The 21,281-nt window shown below is 42.6% G+C and overlaps 1 protein-coding gene across 1 annotated transcript; it reads left to right on the top strand.

Annotated features, from left to right (window-relative positions):
- The first annotated feature begins 679 nt into the window (after positions 1 to 679).
- Positions 680 to 19,323, top strand: swap70b (switching B cell complex subunit SWAP70b). The gene is made up of 12 exons (XM_054777452.1): positions 680 to 950; positions 2,895 to 3,035; positions 7,980 to 8,153; positions 8,639 to 8,869; positions 9,355 to 9,501; positions 11,310 to 11,418; positions 11,499 to 11,680; positions 13,990 to 14,097; positions 14,814 to 14,980; positions 15,934 to 16,132; positions 18,514 to 18,610; positions 18,700 to 19,323. The coding sequence occupies exons 1-12, from the start codon at positions 855 to 857 to the stop codon at positions 18,816 to 18,818; spliced, it is 1,770 nt and encodes a 589-aa protein (XP_054633427.1). The 5' UTR covers positions 680 to 854; the 3' UTR covers positions 18,819 to 19,323.
- Positions 19,324 to 21,281: the final 1,958 nt, after the last annotated feature.

The following is a 21,281-nucleotide window of genomic DNA, read 5'->3' as shown; positions in this document are numbered from 1 at the left end:
CAATAAATTGATATTTGAAATGTCTAAGGAGATGATAGTGGACACAAGGAGACCTCATCAACCACTATTCATCCGGGAACTTGAAGTACCTTGGTGTCCACATCACTGAGGACTTCACATGGACACTCAACACCACACAGCTGGTCAAGAAGGCTCAGCAGTGGCTGTACTTTCTGAGGAGGCTGGCATGTCGACCAATGACCTCAGCAACTTCTACAGCTGCATCGTGGAGAGCATCTTGACCAGCTTCATCACTGCGTGGTACGGCAGCACTATACAGCCATGGACCGCAAATGCCTGCAGAGAGTGGTTAAGACTGCACACTCTTTTTACTCTCTTTTTGGGGTGGCCGGAGAGTGACACTGGCCACCCCGTAGCTCCGCCACTGTTGTCAGTCTTTACACAATCTGCTGCCTCGTCTTGGTACTGTAGATTGAAGACGAGGAAGGTAAACACGTTCTGAAATGAATGACAAAACATATTGAACTTTTTCACGACAATCACATTTTATGAGATAAACCTGTCGAGCAGATGTGTAAATGTATAATAGTATGTTTCTTTACATTTAGCTTGGGATTTTAAATATTTTAATTTGATGGTCAGTTGTTAGTCAGGTGGCACGTGAACACATCGAGCCGTCTGACGTAGTCTCGGCGGACTGTCACGTGACCTGAGCCGGTCCACTCCACTATTGAGAAAGAAAAAGAGCGGAACAGGAGGAGGAGGAAGGCTGGCTTGCTGGCTGACAGTCTTTCTGCGGGTTTTCCAGCGTTTGGCTGCTAAGTAATTTGTAAGTTATCGAAGTAGCAAAGTAACGTGTACTTAAAGTAACTAAGTAGGTCAAACAAGTGAAAATGTCTGCGCGCGAAGACCTGTTAAAGTCCATTTGGCACGCCTTCACAGCCCTGGACGTGGACCACAGCGGCAAGGTGTCCAAATCTCAACTGAAGGTAAAACAAGAACAAACAAACATGAATGACGCACACTTGCTACACACACACTTTGACAGCATTGATGGCACGTATTTCAATTAATTAAGTCCAACATAAACGTCGTCAGATTGTCGTTAAAGGTTAGCAAAGTCGTCATGAAACGTCTCGATTACATGAACGCGCCATCATGGTCACATACATAACTTGAAAGGCGTAATTCATGTTAAAGATGTTAAAAACTTTTCACTTGATGGCTTTTTTTGCTAAACGTCAGGGGCGTAGAAGTGGATGCCTGTGGCAGGGGGCACAGCAAAAGTCCCCAGGCGACCGTTAGCTAGAGGGGGTTGGACTGATCCAAATGTAGATATTATTGACACCAGAGTAGTATTTGATCGATATTTTTCACTTCTCTTCTGTGTTAATTTTCACAAGCGCAGAAGACAAATGCTTTTGTTGTTGTTTGGATATACTATATTGTTGTATTTATGTATTGTTTTTGTTGTATAGTTTACAAACTGAGGGAATAAGTTATTGGACACAGGAAGGCGTTGGGGGGGCGGGGAAGCCAAAGCATTTGAATGAACGCCAATAATAGTTTATACTTCGCTTTACTTATTTTGCGCTACTGACTTATTTCCTCAATTTTATCTAATAAAAAGGGAAGTCATTTTTCTTCACAGAGAAACTATGACCTGTAGCTGCCACCTGATGTGCTAGCATTGGGTTAATACCCGCTTATGTTGACAGCTCGTCTATGTCAAATAATTCATCAAGTCCTAGTCCACCGTGTTTTGTTAGTATGAAAAGTGGACGCTGAGATACAGTACATGGTCGACCGCGTTAGTCAACATAAAATGTGAGAGCAATTAAGTGTAATTTCTATTTTAGAAATGGGTCCGTTTATGTCGACATGTGTAGTCAGGGATGTGTCAGATGAGGTGGCTTGGGCATCTGGTCATGATGCCTCCCGGGCGCCTCCCTGGGGAGGTGTTCAGGGCACGTCCGACTGGTAGGAGGCCTTGGTGAAGACCCAGGACACGATGGAGAGACTATGTCCTGGGAACGCCTTGGGATCTGCCGGGAGGAGCTGGACGAAGTAGCCGGGGAGAGGGAAGTCTGGGCTTCCCTGCTTATGTTGCTGCCCCCGCGACCCAACCTCGGATAAATGGAAGAAGATGGATGGATGGATGGATCCTGGGCCACCATGTTGTTGTTATTATTAAAAGTCGACTGCTTTAGTCAACATAAAATGTAAGAGCCAAAGGTGTCATTTCTATGAAACATGGTCAGTTTATGTGAACATGTGTAGTATCATTAATGTCATCATTATCACTAAGCCACAGCATAACTACTGTCTACTTAGACAGCATTAAAACATGCACACAGTGGCTTCCTGTTCAGTGCAAAATAAGCTTCCAAACAGTACATACAAGGAAATTAGCACAGTACCTCTGTTAGATAAGAGTATGAAATATGATGATGAGCAGAATGAATGTGCACGAATCAGCCTTTTATTGGCTGTGTCAGCAAACTGCCGTAGCTTGAAAAACTCTATCACCCAACCACCTTATGTGTGTAGACAAAGTCACAAGTAAATGTGCAATCAGTGCTTAGTTTGTTTTGCTTACTTCAACATCAGTCAGCCAGTCCGACAGGCGTCGAGGTAAGCTGTGCTTTTATTTTGAAACTCACTCAAATGGGAGTGGAAAAGTGTAGCTTGTGCAGTGATAAGTGAAAAGAAAATGAAATAAATCTAACTCATCTTTTTTCTGATTAAAGAATAAGTACACACATATTTATTATATAGACATGTATTAATTATTATAGCTATTTATTAGATCTAAATATTATTATATAGAAATGAATATATAAAAAAGGGGCTGCTTTTATACCATGCGGCTTTTCCACTGCACGGTACCTACTTGGCCTACGTTGACGTTGTGTTCAATGTTTGTGTTGCAGGTTTTGTCACACAACTTGTGTACTGTCATGAAGATCCCACATGACCCAGTAGCTCTGGAAGAACACTTTAAAGACGATGATGAAGGTCCAGTCTCCAACCAAGGATACATGCCCTACCTCAACAAGTTCATCCTGGACAAGGTCACATTGCATGCACACTGCACACAACTACACTACACAACAACTACTACACTACACTACACTACAGTACAATAACTACTACACTACAATACACTAAACTACAATACCAACCACACTACACTACAGTACACTACACTACAACAACTACACTGCACTACAGTACTCTACACTACAACTATTTCACAACACTACAACTACTTCACAACACTACAACTACACTACAACCACACTAAATTATAAAAACAGTACAACAACCACTACAATATACTACACTTCAACAACTTTATTACATTGCACTACAATAACTAAACTGCACTACAACAACTACACTGCAGTACAACAAAAACCACACTACAATATCACAACACAATACTACCATACACTACAAGAGCAGCAACAACAACACTACACTACAACAACACAGAACAACGACACTACATCAGCAACGACTACAGTACACAACAACAGTACACTATAACAACAACACAACCACAACTCACCACCACAACAAAATACATTACAACCACAACACACTACACAACACTACAACCAGACTACAACAGCAACAATACAAAACTATAACAACAACCAAAAGTCACTACACTATACTACAACACAACAACTACAACACACTATATTACACAAGAGTACAGCCATAATTGTTAATTGTTGTTTGGTTGTCCTCTGCCAAAGGCGTGAATGTGCAATAATGACTTGGTGTTCATGCCAATGTACCTAATGTTGTGGCCTTTGTATCAGTGTGTGTCAGGCTGGCATTGAACAACGGCTCATTCATTGCGATGTGTGTCTGTCCCTTACTGATGATGTCAAGAGGTTTTTTGCTGTGTCACACGTTCATTATGCATATGCCAGTGCAAGAACCCTATTCATTTTGAAAGACACCTGTTGTACTTTCCAGTATTTTTGTATGCATGATGCCAGGGTGGGATAACTATTGTCTTTGAGTGAGCTTGGCCACTTGCTGAGTGTAAGACTTTGATGCAGGAAATACAAAACTAGTGATGTAAGTGCAGGATGTGTTGTCATTACACACGCATACACACACACCTATACAGTAGATAGGGCAACACTGAAGTAAGGAAACTCCACCCAGACACACCAGGAAATACTTGAAGTGTGTGTGTGTACACGCAGTAACTCGGACACACACTGACAGTAAGGGTACACGTAGACAGGCTGAAAGGTCACCTGACTACACAAAGCATCACATTGTGCACATGAATGGACTCTTTAGTCGTGTGTGTGTGTGGGTGACATCAGTAACCTGAAACTAAAATGTGAAGTCTATTTGAAGTTTCTGAAGGTGTGTGAGAAGAAAGAGTAGGTTTGTGTTGGAGGAAGTGTTTGGACTGTCCTAATGAATCCTAATGAACATGTGGCTGCAGGCCACGCCCACACAAGTACCTCCTTGTTGAGGTCTGTGGTGAGTTAGCCAGGATGAGACTGGAGAGTATGAATGGACAATCTGGCAATGGACAGATAACAGTTTGAGATGGACAAATGTCAGTATAGTAGCTACTGTACGTTTCCGTGGAAACCAACAACCTGACTGGTGATCTTCCTGTAGTAAATAGATGATGGTACCGCTAGAACAGGGGTCACCAACGTGGTGCCCACGGGCACCAGGTAGCCCCCCACGACCACATGAGGTGCCCACAAGCCTGCTTTTCATTCAGGTTTTCAGTTAATAATGTGAGAACACTAGAAAGAAATGTATTCTGAAACATAAAATGTGAGTTGTGGATACCAGCATTTTGTGAATGTTTTGGTAAAACCAGCATATTTGATTTGTTTGGGTTGAAATAAGGTATGAAAATCACTTCTACAAAAATGAGTAGCTCGTGGCCATTTTCATTTTCTAAAAGTCGCTCTCGCAAGAAAAAACGTTGGTGACCCCTGGCATTGATCATCACTATGTTTACATGCACTACAAAAGTACAAATTATTGCAGGAATTCAAACTCTTAATTGAACCTTTCGGGTCTGTTATTAAGGTTCATGTCTTAGTGGCAGTAAGACATTGGCATTGGCATTGGACTGGACTGGCAAGTGTTACTATGACAACAACTCCGGTCTCCGCGGAAACGCAGCCAGTGACTCGTCTGGCAGTTTCCAGCAAAGTGACAAAAAGCTTCCAGTGGAGCGTCTGCACTTTAAGGAAGCTGACTTTTATTTTGGTTAAAAAAAAAAAAGATGTAAATGTCACTAATCTGTTTTTGGGTGGAGCAGCACAAGTTTCCACACTGGGCCTAAATGAACACAATAGTTTGTTGCATCACATCCTCTGTGTGTGTTACTGCTTTCCCAGCGTGTTAATGTCATTAAATCAAAAGTTCCCTACTCTGTCATGTCTACCAGAAATGTTGTTAATGTATACTGCAAGTACCATAAATCCTGCACTGTTATATTTTTATTTTCACGCAATGACAACACAGTGCAGTGAGGACAAAGATGTACGCTACGTTGTATTTTGGAGGATGAACGTTAGTATTAACAACACAGTGCTCTGGGACTATCTAAAATGTGAATAAAGGTCAAAGCTGAATACAATGGAACCTCGATGTTTGATGAAAATTATTGCCATGAATATGTCTCGGTTTTCGCACACTATTTCAGTTATTGTATGGCCAAACTGTGCACCTAACAAACTAGTTGAGTGGCCAAACAAAGCATCCACGTGTGACTCAGTCTCTGTGAAGAATGGATAATGATTGTTGTAGAGTTGGGACAGATTCCAGCCAGGGAATCCTTTAAACATCTTTATTACACTGTATGTGTGCGTGAGGTTTACTTGTTCATAGAACACACACAAAACAATTAACAACTCCGTATCTGTCTACTTTCTTCCTCCTGTCAACCACTGCACTGTGCGCTGATGAGGCATTCAAGCACACCGCATATTTAGAGTTTTAGAGGAATCCTGCAGGATGGCTGCAAAGAAAGTTGCAAGTATCAGAACACGTAGAAAAGTACTAAGGTAGCGTCTTTTACAATAGGGTTGTAATGTAAAAGTCCCTTAGTTAACACGGGTCTCTACAGGAACAGTTTAACGGAGCCACATGAAAGTGTATATTGATGATTCTAGTTTCCACTGAAGTTGACAATAAATGTTTATTTCACTCATCATATATATGTATTTTTTACATGTAAAACTATTATTATTCTCTATAAAATGTGTTTTGTGGTCATATTTGTGGGTGTCTGGTATATATTACAATGTGTATGTGTGTATATATGTATGTATATATATATATAAGAATGTTTTCATAGTTGGAGCATAGAAAACCGACTTATGACCTTCTAAATAAGATTTTGAACATTATTTGAGCTCTGAAATAACACCCCTATAGTCACCTTTACTCTCGTATTACCGAATATAGTTGACATAATAAGAATAATTAAGACATAATATAGACCAGGGGTCACCAACACAGTGCCCGCGGGCACCAGGTAGCCCCCCACGACCACATGAGGCGCCTGCAGGCCTGCTTTTCATTCAGCTTTTCAGTTAATAATGTGAGAACACTAGAAAGAAAAGTATTCTGAAACATAAAATGTGAGTTGTGGATACCAGCATTTTGTGAATGTTCTGGTAAAACAAGCATATTTGATTTGTTTGGGTTGAAATAAGATATGAAAATAATTTCTACAAAAATGAGTAGCACTTGTCCATTTTCATTTTCTAAAAGTAGCTCTCACAAGAAAAAACGTTGGTGACCCCTGATAAAGACTCACACGTTAGGTTTGGGAGAGTCCCTTCTTGTTTCTTTTTTTACTTCCGACTTCTTGTGGTAGCTAATGTAACATTACTGACAACCACTGAATACTACAGGACGTGTCTGTTAATGCGTTTTCGTACTCTCTTATATTTGTGTTTTAGTTCATTTAGTCATTTTTATGCTTGGAAAGGCTTCCTTTAGGCCATATGCTCCAATTGATCGGATCAGTATCATCCGATTTCCATGAAAAATCACGTGATCGGTGTATGCCGAGAAATGCCTTTAATCGCCAATAACAAAAGCCTATCACCTGTTGTTTGTACTGTTGCAGCCTGTAGCGATCACCGCATGCAGTGCAGCCTCTTGGGTAGCTTCCTCCACCCACTTTCCTTCACACTACATATACATGGGACGACTGTATGAGCTGCGACTGTATTTGGATTTACATTATTTCCCATAGGAAAAATGTATTGTGTTTTTGTATGTTTTTGTATTTGTTTGGCCATTTGGAAGGGATTAATGAGGAAAACCAAGGTTCCACTGTATTGTAGTAGCTACCTGGCGTGGGTGGGGCCAGACTGCTGGGTACCAGTGACTAGACTTCCTGCCCGATCTGTATTTTAGGTGGGCAGCCAGTTAGCGGGACATGCTGTTCCTCTTGTCCGCATGAGCGCACATTCGGCTTGTCGGCCGTCTCCATGGTGACGATTGTGTTCACCTGCTCTAGGAAAAACATTCTTCCCCTCCACGGAGCTTTTTGAAAGAGCATTCCTCACATTTTCTCTGCAAGTTCAACACAGCAGATGATTTATTTTGCGTGTTGGTTCAGTGTGTTTTTACGCACACACTTCTTTGTGTTAGCAAAGACACCAGTTGAGCACATAGCTCTGCCAAGGCATTGCATTGTACACCTCTACAAATGGATTCACATCATTACTCTTATTATTCATTAAAAATTAAGAAAAATGTCCTTTAAATAGAATCCTGGATCCACAACTTTATCCACATCTGCACCAATATCTAACAGTTTTTGACTTGGCCTTTGATTGACACCTCCACAAAGTGTCATGGAATCTGTTGTCTTGTAATCCTGCTAGTCAAACAAATGGCAACCTTTATAGGTACCGGTAGCTTATTATTGGATATTGGATTTTCATCATTGACTAAAGTTACTAAAACCTCCAATGCCGTTGTGTGTGTGACAGGTGACGGACAACTTTGACCTCCAGGACTTCAACAGAATGTGCTGGACCTTGTGCTGCAGGAAGAACCTGGATCAGAACCAGCTGCTCATCTCCAATGATGACGCCTTCAGAATCTGGTGCATCTTCAACTTCCTGTCCGAGGACCACTACCCTCTGGTCATTGTCACGGAGGAGGTAACCGCTGCCTGTGCTGGACACACATTCAGAACTGAACCTCAATCTAGAAGCAAGTTTGGGTCCGACTAGCAAGCACTTGATAGAAGAAGGAAGCTCACAACTTCCTGTTCTGTTACAAAAGCTGGAAAATTTACAGTTTAACAAACAACAGAGTCAATTAGGAAGTTTGTAAAAAGTGTGATGCAATTTTTTAGACTGTGTGTGGGTGTGTGTGTGTGTGTGTGTGTGTGTGTGTGTGTGTGTGTGAGACACGTATGCACATGAATACTATTGTTCATTAGGACATTTAGAGTGTGAATGCTGTATTGAAAGTAATTGTGTGTCAAATACGTGAATGCTGATAGACAATTGTGCTTGTATGAGGAATGATGCCATGCCATTCCCCGTATAGGCTTCATATTGGACATTTTGGGTAGTTGACGGCAACTCTCAGCATTCACGCACAATTTGCAATCCCTGCATTACTTGATGATGTTTTCCAGATTGAGTATTTCCTGCGTAAGCTGACGGAGGCGATGGGGGGCAGCTGGGTGGAGGAGCGCTTCGAGGACTATAAGTTGCAGCTGATCTCCAAGCAGCAGCAGAGTCTGAGCGCCTGGCAGCTCATCATGCTGGTGGGCTCGGGACACTTCAGCAAAGGAATGGACCGCCAGAGCCTGTCCATGGGCATCCAGGAGCTCTACCAGGAGCTCATCCTGGACGTGCTCAAGCAGGTGGGTCCTTGGGGTTGCTTGACAACAGCCTGATGGTTTGAAACGAGAACAGATTGTTGGACTTTTGGTTCTGTGGTAGTTAAACACTGATTGAACGTGGCTAAGATGAATTCCCTTTGCAACACAACATAGAGAAGTGAGCATTTGGGTTTGGTGCAGGGTGTCCAAACATTTCCCACCGAGGGCCCTATACAGAAAAATGTTAGCATGTTGGTCAAAATATGCAAAGAAGTGAAATATATTTAAAGTTAAAACAGACTACATCTGATCTTTGTGTTTTAGCTGGCAAAGCAAATCAAAAGTATTTGTGTAATTTCTCGAAACATTAAACATTTCAACTTTTTCTTGGAACATAACAACTTTAAATATTATTTCTATGTGCTGTGGGCCAATAGAAAGAAGAAATTAGAGCGACATGGCCCATGGTTTTTCGCGACAGAACAATGTTGGTGTGTTGATGATGCAGACCTTGTTGTCTCTTGCAGGGCTACATGATGAAGAAAGGCCACAAGAGGAAGAACTGGACAGAACGCTGGTTCATGTTGAAACCCACCTCCATCTCCTACTACGTCAGCGAGGACCAGGCTGAGAAGAAAGGAGACATCGTGTTGGACCAGCACTGCAGCGTGGAGGCAAGGAGCGTATATAGTTTGAAGACCCAACACTAATAACTCTAATGACTTTACATGACCAACATAATTACCACGTCCATAGGAGCCACATCTGTTTGTGGACATCAGGTCTCCACGCTATAGTTTTCTTTAAAAACACAGGTGCGTGTAATCAGGGGAAGTAAGGGGTGGGAGATGATGCAGTTTTTAACGTTCGCTCGGCTCATTCACCTTTTGTTTTGCAGCACCATCACATTGTCACATTTTCAGTTCCCTTTTTGCATTAGTATAGTCATGTTTTTGTGGCAACTTGTTGAGCATTAAGTGGGAAGATCACCCAAACATGGACAAGTGTTTGGACAGTTAAAAGCATGTCTCACAAAAACGTGTGCGAGTGACAACAGAAGGGCAAGATAGTCCGTATTTGTGGTCCACATGAAACATAAGGACAACAAACACCTCAAAAATCAATTCATTGTTGTCAAAGTTTCACACTTTTCTTTCTGTAGAGGAAAAACTGTAATCATTTTCAAAATGAAATACAAGATGCTGAGGAAGCAAAGGTCAAATCATCCACTTGGCTGTAAGCCCTAAGAAGCTCACTACTGATTTTAATAAAAGCTGCAACTTTCTCCTTTGGGAAAAAAAACGTAAACAAATTAAGTAAATATGTAAAAGTAAAAACATAAAAGTAAATCAAAAATAAAATAGACCCCTGCCATTTGCGGGGGTTCCAACAAATACACCCGAGTGAGACATAAAAAATGTCAGTTTTTGACACTCCAATAGTCTGGGTTATGCTGCTGCGTTGAGGCACCACTACGCTACGCCAGCTCGCTCCTCTCCCTCCAAACCCTCCTGCTAGCTTGACGTTGACATTCTCCTCTGATTTCAAATCAACAGATCTGCAATAAAAGTGTCTCTTGTAACTATAGTAAGCTCACAAGCAAAATGCATAGAGGCATAGGTGAGCCTTAAACCCCATAATATGCCTCACACACTTATTAAACACATTTGAAATGATAAAACGTATAGGTACTCACCACTAATAAATGATAATCAAATATGACCAATAGAACAGATGAAATCTGAGTCACAGCCTAGCCCTTAACCTGGTCATCAATCTAGCGCAGCAACTGCGCCTTCGTCTGTTGTGGGGCCTCCTTCATCTCCCTCTAAGCGGCGAGCAGTGGTACGCGGCTCCACAGGAGTTCCTCCAAAGCCGCGTCTACATAATCCACGCTACTAGCCTGTTGTCATTCTCAGAACAACTTACCATCATATAATAAATTGTTTTCATCTCGCTGCACAATTTGAGGTCGGATTGTAAGAAGTTGACTGTTGAAGCTCGTGCTTCCATAGCCACACAGGGCGCCTCCATCTTGACGACATGTCATTACATCGTATATGTATGCTGCATGATAAATTATTAGTGAGAGAGTGAATGATAGGTGTTTTCTGTGGAAAAACTCCCCTTTTGTTGAAAAAAGCATGAATGGGCAGGTTTTCAAACTTTTTTTAAAACCAGAAATCCACAAACTTGCAGGAAAATGAACACTGAATTGCGAATATGTGGGGATCTCCTCTTTATTACAAGAAGTCCTGCTTTTTCCCATTCTCTGAGTGACCTGTCCACCAATCAACACACTGTATTGTGCCTAGGTCCGCCCCTTTTAGTACCACAACACTGCACTTGGTACCCCGATAGCAGGTTACCAAAATAACAGGTTTTGACAATGAAAATAGGAAATTTAGGTACTCTACCCACCTTAAGTCACTTGGTGAGTTTATGATAGTGTCGCTGTTTGATTTTGTCTTCCATGTCGCAGCCTCTACCAGACAAAGAGGGTAAGAAGTGCCTCTTCTTCATCAGATCCTCACAGAAGGGTTTTGAGATCAGCGCGTCGGACAAGAAGAAGAAACAGGAGTGGATGCAGGGTGAGTGTATGATGATTCCTTGACAGTACACGACACAAGAAGGTGTGTTCAAAGAGTGTGTCATTTGTTGTGTGGTGCAGCCATCCAGACGTGCGTCAACCTACTGCGAGCGGGCCGCCCGGCGCCGCATCGCGAGGCCCGACAGAAAAGACGAGAGCTGCGCTTGAAGCAGCAGGCCGACCAGAAGGAGCTGGAGATGAGGATGAGGGAGTTGCAGACGGCTAACGAGGCCAAGCAGCATGAGCTGGAGGACATGAGAAAGGTGACGCTTTCTCATCATTTCTTAACCACAGCACAAAAGCACGGGCTTTGACATTGTTAGCAGGATTACCTAAAAACTACCTAAGCGATCATCTGTGTTGACGGCTCTGCAAAGGAAGAAGCCTATACAGTTCGGCAAAATGATTTTAAAAATCATTTGAGTCACAGTGAAACGTCTTACTGTATGTTGCCCTCCTGAGCATACTGTTAAATGACTTTGCATTACTATCTTTCTCATTAGTAATTGTTGAATTTACTACAGTCAAGTCGCAAACCTTTGTACTTGTACGTACATAGTCTTTTGAGTAAGTACGTTCACACTGAGAAGTATGGCAAAATGCCGTGCACCGTCAGTACCCACATGTTGCACTTAAAATACTCAAAGTGGTGAGTGCGCAGTGCTGGACGCTTACCACTCTCAATACGTAGTGGAAGGCAAGGGACTAACTTGAAATAATAATGTCCGAGGAGCAATCCATAGTGGTGGAAAATAGTAAAAGAAGTATGCGGGTAAATGTTACAATCGTCATAGATGCAGCAACAGCACAACACTGTCAAAAATTGTGCATTTAGGAAGTACACAGTGTCCACAATATACAGTACTTATTGAAGTGTACTGACATATCCTGTGTCTCAAATCAAAGTATTCAATTTGAGGCACGTGTGTCACGCTGTCCCAAATCACTGTGCACTTATGGGAAATGACGAGCAAATATCTAAAATATCTACCAGCAACCCAACCCCCCCCCCCCCCTTTTTTTCTGGCATGCATGTAACCCCTGCTTCAAAATTGACAGCGATTACACCGTCATCTTTTCTATGTTTTCGCTACATAGCCAAGATGGTGACTATTGAGGCTGGTAAGTGTCCAGCACTGTGCACTCATCGCTTTGAGCGTTTTGAGAGTGCAACATCCTGGCACTTTGACGGTGCACTGCATTTTGCCCTTCTTCTCATCGCACTTTTGCACTCAAAAGACTGTGTAAGTACGGATGTGCGCTAATTGAAACACAGCACAGGCTAACTGAAGGAGGAAGAGGGTGTGAAAAATGTTAAGTCATGATCCCAAAGTGTTGAGACTGATGAGCAACATTCCGGGTGGGCAATGGAGCGGCGGCCATTGTTATTCCAAATAGCAGTATTGCTCCAAGGTTACGACACTCTTGTGCTTTCACTCACACACTCGCTGCCGAGTTTGACGCAACTTCATGAATACCAATAGATAAGTGGCTCCGCCCCCATGACCCACTCCCCCAGCATGGCCCCCGACTCATGCATAATGTTGGCTTATTGTAATGCAGGAATGCAGATTGAAACAGGAATGGTGGCCCATCAGTCTCTATTAAACACGCATTTCAAGTTAACATCTTGAAAGCAGACTGACTGGTCGTGCTGTGGTCGTGTGGATTGGCTGCTTCCTGTTTACTGTTGTTCAGTGGTGTGGGGGAAACCTCCCACTCTCTCATCAGGGGTCCCGGCAGGACCCCGTAATATTACATTTTATGCTATTTTAGGGTACTGCTGGAGTAACCACTGAAAAGTGGCGGTGGTTTAGGTTTAGACTTAGGGTGGGGGGGAAGGTGAGAATTAGGGCTATGCTTGCTGGCTGACACACTTTTGCTGTGTCTCAAATAGAATACTTCTCTCAGCGCACTTGAATAGTCAGTACACTTTAATATACACTCATAAGACTGAGTGTAAGCATGGAAGTGTGCCAATTGAAACATAGCCACAGCGTTTGCCTTTGTGTTGCGTGCACAAACATTTGCCATTGAGGTGCAAGTCTTTGTCTCCACATAGTTGACAGCATGAATGCACAATGAGCACACATAGAGTCAACGTGCAGAGACACACACACACACAGACAGTACACATAGAACCTTTTAAGAGAATGTAGAATGTCTTGACTCTTCTCTGTGACATTCACAAGTAAACGGAGTGTCTTTAGTGTGTTTGTTTACATTGTGTAGTGTATTGTGTCTCGCGCTCACGCACACACACACAATGCAGCTGTACATCGTCATGGTCCTTGGAGGAGTCACCGGTCCTAATGGTAGCTATTCTCTGTGTGACATCACACTGAAAGAGCACATTTTCCACTACCACCCACAGCCAAAAGTACAGTATTGAAACACCACTTTTAATTCCAACATGTCCCGACACTTTTGTCCACATGTTGGCAATCCATAAATTCAAAGATCAGGGCCTTCCAAAATTGAATGAGCTTCGGAAAGAAAATGACCCCCGGGCCGCACTTTGGACACCCCTGTCATAGACCATTAAGGTGCTTGGTGTGTTCTTACTGATCAGGCTCTGGAGGAAACAGCAGCAAATGCGGCGGAGGAAGAGCGACGGCGATTGCAGACCCAGGCAGAACTTCAGGACCGTTACAGGCTGGACCTGGAGAGAGAGAAAATGGTACATGGACAGAACAACACACACACATTAGGGTTGGGTATTGTTTACATATTATCCGCTACCAGTGCCAAACTGGTATTTTTGAAAACGTACTTTTAAAAAAGGAAAATTATGTCCAAAAACATCCATCCATCCATCCATTTTCTATACCGCTTCTCCTCATGAGGGTCACGGGGGCATGCTGGAGCCTATCCCAGCTGACTTTAGGCGACAGGCGGGGTACACCCTGGACTGTTCGCCAGCCAATTGCAGGGCACATATTGACAAGCAACCATTCACACTCACATTCATACCTATGGATAATTTAGAGTCTCCAATTAACCTAACATGCATGTTTTTGGAATGTGGGAAGAACCCGGAGACCCGGAGAAAACCCACACACGGGGAGAACATGCAAACTACACACAGAGATGCCCAAGGGAGAATAGAACCAGGTCTTCTCGATCTCCAGACTGTTACTGTGTTGGCCAACATGCTAACCACTAGACCAGGTCTAAAAACAATTTTTACGTCTGTTCGTCCTTTTTATTTTTACGGAATTTTGTGAGTTGAACAGAATAGTCATTTAAATAGTTCAATAATATCAATATAATTATAAAGTAAGAAATTCACCGGTATGAACTAAAATTCACAGCATATTGTTGCATGGCTGCATGGTATACGTTTCAGTTGTGCAGCCAGTGATTGTGTTACCAAGGTGTTGTCTGCATGTTCAGGTGAGGCAGCAGATGGAGGAGCAGGTGGCCCAGAAGTCCACAGAGCTGGAGCAGTACCTGCAGCGGGTCCAGGAGATGGAGGACATGTACCGGCGGCTGGAGGACGCTCTGGAGGATGAGCGACGCGCCCGGCAGGATGAGGAGACGGTCCGCAAGCTGCAGGCGCGGTCAGTGCTAAACGTGTCCACTTCCTGTTGGAGCGTCACTAGTTCCACGTGCACTTTAGGAGGAATCATCTGCTGACTTACTGACTGCTGTACATAATATTCTGACTGCCGTGTAGCTAAATGAGGTATTACAGTATGATGCAGTACAAGCACAATTACATATTGTGCTATGAATGCCTCTCTCGTTACAAGGTGGGCATTATTATATTTCATTTTTCAATATCATGAAATGACTTATTTAGTGGATTGTTTTAAGTTAGATCCAAGTGATTTTTGTTACTTGTGTGAATGCTGAAGATCAGTTACTGTACATTTACACACCAAAATACTTTACATCCAACTACTTCCACATTTCAAAGCAGTCCAACATCCAAATGTTCAGCTCATTCGGGACATCTGTAGACACATTCTATAAAATTGCCACTTGTTTTCCCGTAAATTCCATATTTTCTGTACAGTACAGCAGAAAAGATCAGCTTCAGCACTCACATGCAATTTCCACACAGATGTCCATCTCTAGATGTTTGATGTTATTGTTAGTATACATGGCAAGAATCATGCGACATCAAGCAGTCGGATCTTCAGCTTGTGGTTTAGCCTCGCTCATCCATTTCCTCTTCGACCTTCCTTCCTCTCTGCTGACATTTACTTTCCAACTGAGACAGGTTCAGGCGTTCAGTGAGTCAGCAGAATTTGACCCAAACAGACGCTGAGTGTTCAAAGTGAGCCTAGCACAAATGAACATATAACAGCAGCCTCAGGCTAAAAAGACACCACAGCACCACCTGCTGGCTATTTGTAGCTCTCTTTCATAGTTGTCAACTCCACTTGGCCGATGGCTGCAGTCCAATTGGAAATAATGTATATGATGAAATCCATATAAAACACGTTAAGTGTTTATTTTGATGTTAGGTGACCGCGTGTGTGTGTGTGTGTGTGCGCGTGTGGAGCAGCTTACTGGAGGAGGAGGCTGCCAAAAGAGCAGAGCTGGAGCAGATTCACCTCCGCCAGCAGCGAACCATCTCGGAGACGGAGGCTGAGAAGCAGGAGCTGGAAAAGGAACGCGTCGCCAAGGAGAGCGCCCTGCAGGGCGCTATGGAGCAGCTGAAGCAGCTGGAACACGAGAGGCAGGGGGCGCTGGAGCAATACCAGGTCAGCTGAACAGATGTCCATAAGGTGGACACCAGCCTCAGACTGTTAAATCATTTTGACAAATTTGTATTAATTCATCTTTGCCACTGTAGGAGGATTTATGGTAATCTTAATTTGACCTGTGGAACTTCCTGTCAGATTGTTGAGTCATGACGTTAGGAGGCATTTGCACACAGGAAGTACACATGCACATGCTGTGTTTAAAATGTAATTCTTTCTTCAGTACACTTCAACAAGTATTCTGTGTACACTGTGTACTTAGTTCCTGAGTAGGGGTGTCACAAGATGAAACGATACATGAGATTGGGTCTACGAGAATGAGGCAAAATGAGATTTTAACATTACTCTTATTAAAATTACAATGAAAATAATCTACAAAATATTTGACAATATATTGCAATCTACTAATTTAATTTCTACTACGTTACACTCTTCTGCACTCTGTGTGTATGCTAGCGTCCCCGCCTCCAACCACCGAGACAAAGAGACTGTATGACAGACAAAAGGGCTCACGCTGTTCATGTCGTTGTTGTATGAAACGACCGCTCCAAGGTACTGAAAGCAATGCACAGAGTGAACTCTCTTCCTGCCTGTTTGGAGGCGAGAGACGAGGAAAGTAGACATATATATGTAACGGATGCCTGCCTGTGAGGCTGTGCAAGTGTACCTCACTCCCTCTGCCTTGAGAGCTGCACTGAACACGCGGTCGACAGTCCGGGCTTTTGGTCTTGTGGTCAGCGCTCTCGTCTCCCATTGTAAAGGTCCTGTGTTCAAGCCTCGGAGCGGGCAGTGTGAAGCAGGGCGGGTTACACATGCACATGGCAGAGTATTTAGGCCGCCTAAATGATCGAGTTTGTTTTCATTTATCCATCCATCCATTTTCTATGCCGCTTCTCCTCATTAGGGTCGCGGGGGCATGCTGGAGCCTATCCCAGCTGACTTCGGGCAGGGTACACCCTGGCCTGGTCGCCAGCCAATAGCAGGGCTAAGAGCAAAACAAAAAGGGACTAAGTCACTTTGTTCTAGACGGTTCTTTTCTACAGAACACAGTTGGCTTGTTTTCCATAGGTGACAGTTTCGACTAATGAGTGATTCATTTCTTATGGTCCCAGGCCTAGTGTCCACGAGACATTTTTTTTCTGAATGAGAAATCTTGTCACATTTTAATCTTGTGACACCCCAATTCCCGAGTGTACCAGTTATGAGAGTATACTGCTGTCTCAAATGGTATACCGTCCTTCAAGTCCCTTGCTACATCACGGTTCGATCATTGCTCCCTCACTCTCTTGCGGCTTTTCAAAAATGAATGAATGAATAAATGATTGTTGTTTCATGGTTGACTATGGCCTATTACTCGTCAAAAAATATTGAAAGACAAGTCATATGTAGTATTCTGGTCACTAGGCGTCAGTAATGTTACACTGATGAAACATTACCCTACCTTAACACTGCATGGAGTCAGCCATGGCATGTACAACATAACATAGTGGGAATCCTCCCATTCCGTGTGGAAGTGGTACGTTTTTGGCTTTAGTCCTTCTTCCCTACACAGTTTTAAACTCTTTCTTTAGAATACAGTAAAAAAAAATTGGAGGCCAACTAGTTAGCTCTGTAGCTTGCTAGTGTTTAAAGCCATGACTGTCTCTTGTGTCCCTTCAGTGATCCCGTAGCCTGCCCATTACAGTTAAGCTATGTGTTGTAAACAAAGAAAAATAGGAGCGCAAAGGTGACTATATGGGTGTTATTTCATGTCTACAGGGCTCTCATAATGGTAATAACCATATATAGAAAGTCATAAACAGGTCTTCTATACTGTAACTACGAAAATATTCAGTTTAATAATATTGACTCCTACTTTGTGGATATTCACTTATTACGGTCGGGTATGGAACCAATTAACTGAGATAAACAAGGGACGACTGTGCTTTCATCATTACACTTCACAAAGTATACTGTGTACACCATTAGTTTCCGAGTGCAGCATTTTAGGCAGTATATGCTGTCTCAAATGAAATACTTCCATCAGTACACAAATAACTATACACTGTGCACTATGTGCTTAGTTCCTAAGTGGGGTATTGCTGCCCAAATTCATGACTGTCACTGGGCACTTATCAGAAATGACAATCGCAATTATTCTCTCCTTTTTAATGGTGAATTGCAACCACTCGAGTTAGTCTCGCTCCTTTCACAACATAGCCAAGATGGCGACTATTGAGGGTAGTGTCCGGCACTGTGCACTCACCATTTTGAGTGTACTGTAAGTAAGTGCACTGATTGAGACACAGCTGCAAATACGGCTATGAACTCATTATAATGAATGATAAATTAATAAGACTGCTAAGAGAGAGTGTGTGTGTGTGTGTGCGTGTGCACGTCAGACGGTGATGAAGAAGCTAGAAGATGCCACCAACAACACAAAAACATGGAAGCACAAAGTAGCAGAACACGAGGGCTTCTTGCGCCTCATCCAGCCAGGTAACCATAGCAACGTGACAGCGTGCTGGAGGTGACTTGGAATATGTTGATTATTTTACGCACATCTCCCTACCGTCTACCCCCTTCAGGTTCCAAGGGGCAGCAGCTGATCACAAACTGGGGCCCGGCTGCTTTTTCCGATGCCGAGCTGAGCCTGCGAGAAAAGAAATGGCAGGAGATGAAGAACCAGGTGACGCAGGCCCAGTAGCACACTTGGAACCCTACAACATGGCGAGATGGGAGGTTGGGGCGTTCTCTTTGAACGCTACGTTAGAAACGCTAACGCCGTGAACACTTTAGATACTGCTGTTGAGTTCATGGTTCTCACTGACTAACCTGCCCGCGTGATGACGATATAACCAAAATACTGTATGATAAACCACCCTCAGTACGATTAAGTACTGTTCTACGCAAGCACAATGAATAATATAATAAGCATATTGTTACATTCGTAGCTCTCAAAAGTCAACATTACTGTGTTTGTACAGGTGGGCGCACCTAATGAAGTGTAAAGTTTTATGAATGAATATTCTATTGTAAATATGTTGTCTTTTTGATGTGCTGTCTGACACTGAGATAACGGTAGCAGTGTGTATATGTGTTGTGTGCGCGCGTGTGTGTGTGTGTGTTCTCAAAACATTACACACCAAAATGCTAACTGTTTAACACTGCTGTATTTGGACATGCAGCACGTGTGACTGTTGTTTTTATATGTGAACAAATAAATAAAACACATTGAATAACTTACTTGAATTGTCCCAGTTTGCTTTGGATTTTGCAGTGCAGTTAAATGTTACATGAAGTTGTGATGTGAGGACACCAGCAGGTTGTCAGGGATTAGATCGCTGGAGGAATATTTCTGAAAGAAAAGCATAGCGCTTAAAGAGCTTTCACACTTTTGGGAGCTGAATACCTAATAGTACAACCCCTGGCAAAAATTATGGAATCACCAGTCTCGCAGGATGTTCATTCAGTTGTTTAATTTTGTAGAAAAAAAGCAGATCACAGACATGACACAAAACTAAAGTCATTTCAAATGGCAACTTTCTGGCTTTAAGAAACACTAAAAGAAATCAAGAAAAAAAGATGTGGTAGTCAGTAACAGTTACTTTTTTAGACCAATCAGAGGGAAAAAATTATGGAATCACTCAATTCTGAGGAAAAAATTATGGAATCATTAAAAAAACAACAACAAAAGAATACTTCAAACACACCAATAGTACTTTGTTGCACCACCTCTGGCTTTTATAACAGCTCGCAGTCTCAGAGGCATGGACTTAATGAGTGACAAACAGTACTCTTCATCAATCTGGCTCCAACGTTCTCTGATTGCTTTTGCCAGATCAGCTTTGCAGGTTGGAGCCTTGTCATGGACCATTTTCTTCAACTTCCACCACAGATTTTCAATTGGATTGAGATCCGGACTATTTGCAGGCCATGACATTGACCTTATGTGTCTTTCTTCAAGGAATGTTTTCACAGTTTTTGCTCTATGGCAAGATGCATTATCATCCCCAAACGCCCTTTCAATTGATGGGATAAGAAAAGTGTCCAAAATGTCAACGTAAACTTGTGCATTTATTGAAGATGTAATGACAGCCATCTCCCCAGTGCCTTTACCTGACATGCAGCCCCATATCATCAATGACTGTGGAAATTTGCATGTTTTCTTCAGGCAGTCGTCTTCATAAATCTCATTGGAACGGCACCAAACAAAAGTTCCAGCATCATCACCTTGCCCAATGAAGATTTGCGATTCATCACTGAATATGACTTTCATCCAGTCATCCACAGTCCACGATTGCTTTTCCTTAGCCCATTGTAACCTTGTTTTTTTCTGTTTAGGTGTTAATGATGGCTTTCGTTTAGCTTTCCTGTATGTAAATCCCATTTCCGTTAGGCGGTTTCTTACAGTTCGGTCACAGACGTTGACTCCAGTTTCCCCCCATTTCTTCCTCATTTGTTTTGCTGTGCATTTTCTGTTTTCAAGACATATTGCTTTAAGTTTTCTGTCTTGACGCTTTGATGTCTTCCTTGATCTACCAGTATGCTTGCCTTTAACAACCTTCCCATGTTGTTTGTACTTGGTCCAGATTTTAGACACAGCTGACTGTGAACAACCAACATCTTTTGCAACATTGTGTGATGATTTACCTTCTTTAAGAAGTGTGATAATCCTCTCCTTTGTTTCAATTGACATCTCTTGTGTTGGAGCCATGATTCATGTCAGTCTACTTGGTGCAACAGCTCTCCAAGGTGTGATCACTCCTGTTTAACTGCAGACTAACGAGCAGATCTAATCTGATGCACGTGTTAGTTTAGGGAATGGAAATTTACAGGGTGATTCCATAATTTTTTCCTCAGAATTGAGTGATTCCGTAATTTTTTCCCTCTGATTGGTCTAAAAAAGTAACTGTTACTGACTACCACATCTTTTTTTCTTGATTTCCTTTAGTGTTTCTTAAAGCCAGAAAGTTGTCATTTGAAATGACTTTAGTTTTGTGTCATGTCTGTGATCAGCTTTTTTTCTACAAAATTAAACAACTGAATGAACATCCTCCGAGACCGGTCATTCCATAATTTTTGCCAGGGGTTGTAGATGTACTGTACTGTACGTATGTGCGTAGAATCCTACATGGTCAGCAGGGGGCACTGCAGGACCAAAGAGCGC

The sequence above is a fragment of the Dunckerocampus dactyliophorus genome, chromosome 5 (genome assembly GCF_027744805.1).
Source record: "Dunckerocampus dactyliophorus isolate RoL2022-P2 chromosome 5, RoL_Ddac_1.1, whole genome shotgun sequence".
Classification (NCBI taxonomy): domain Eukaryota; kingdom Metazoa; phylum Chordata; class Actinopteri; order Syngnathiformes; family Syngnathidae; genus Dunckerocampus; species Dunckerocampus dactyliophorus.
This window is presented reverse-complemented; position numbering and strand designations above follow the sequence as displayed.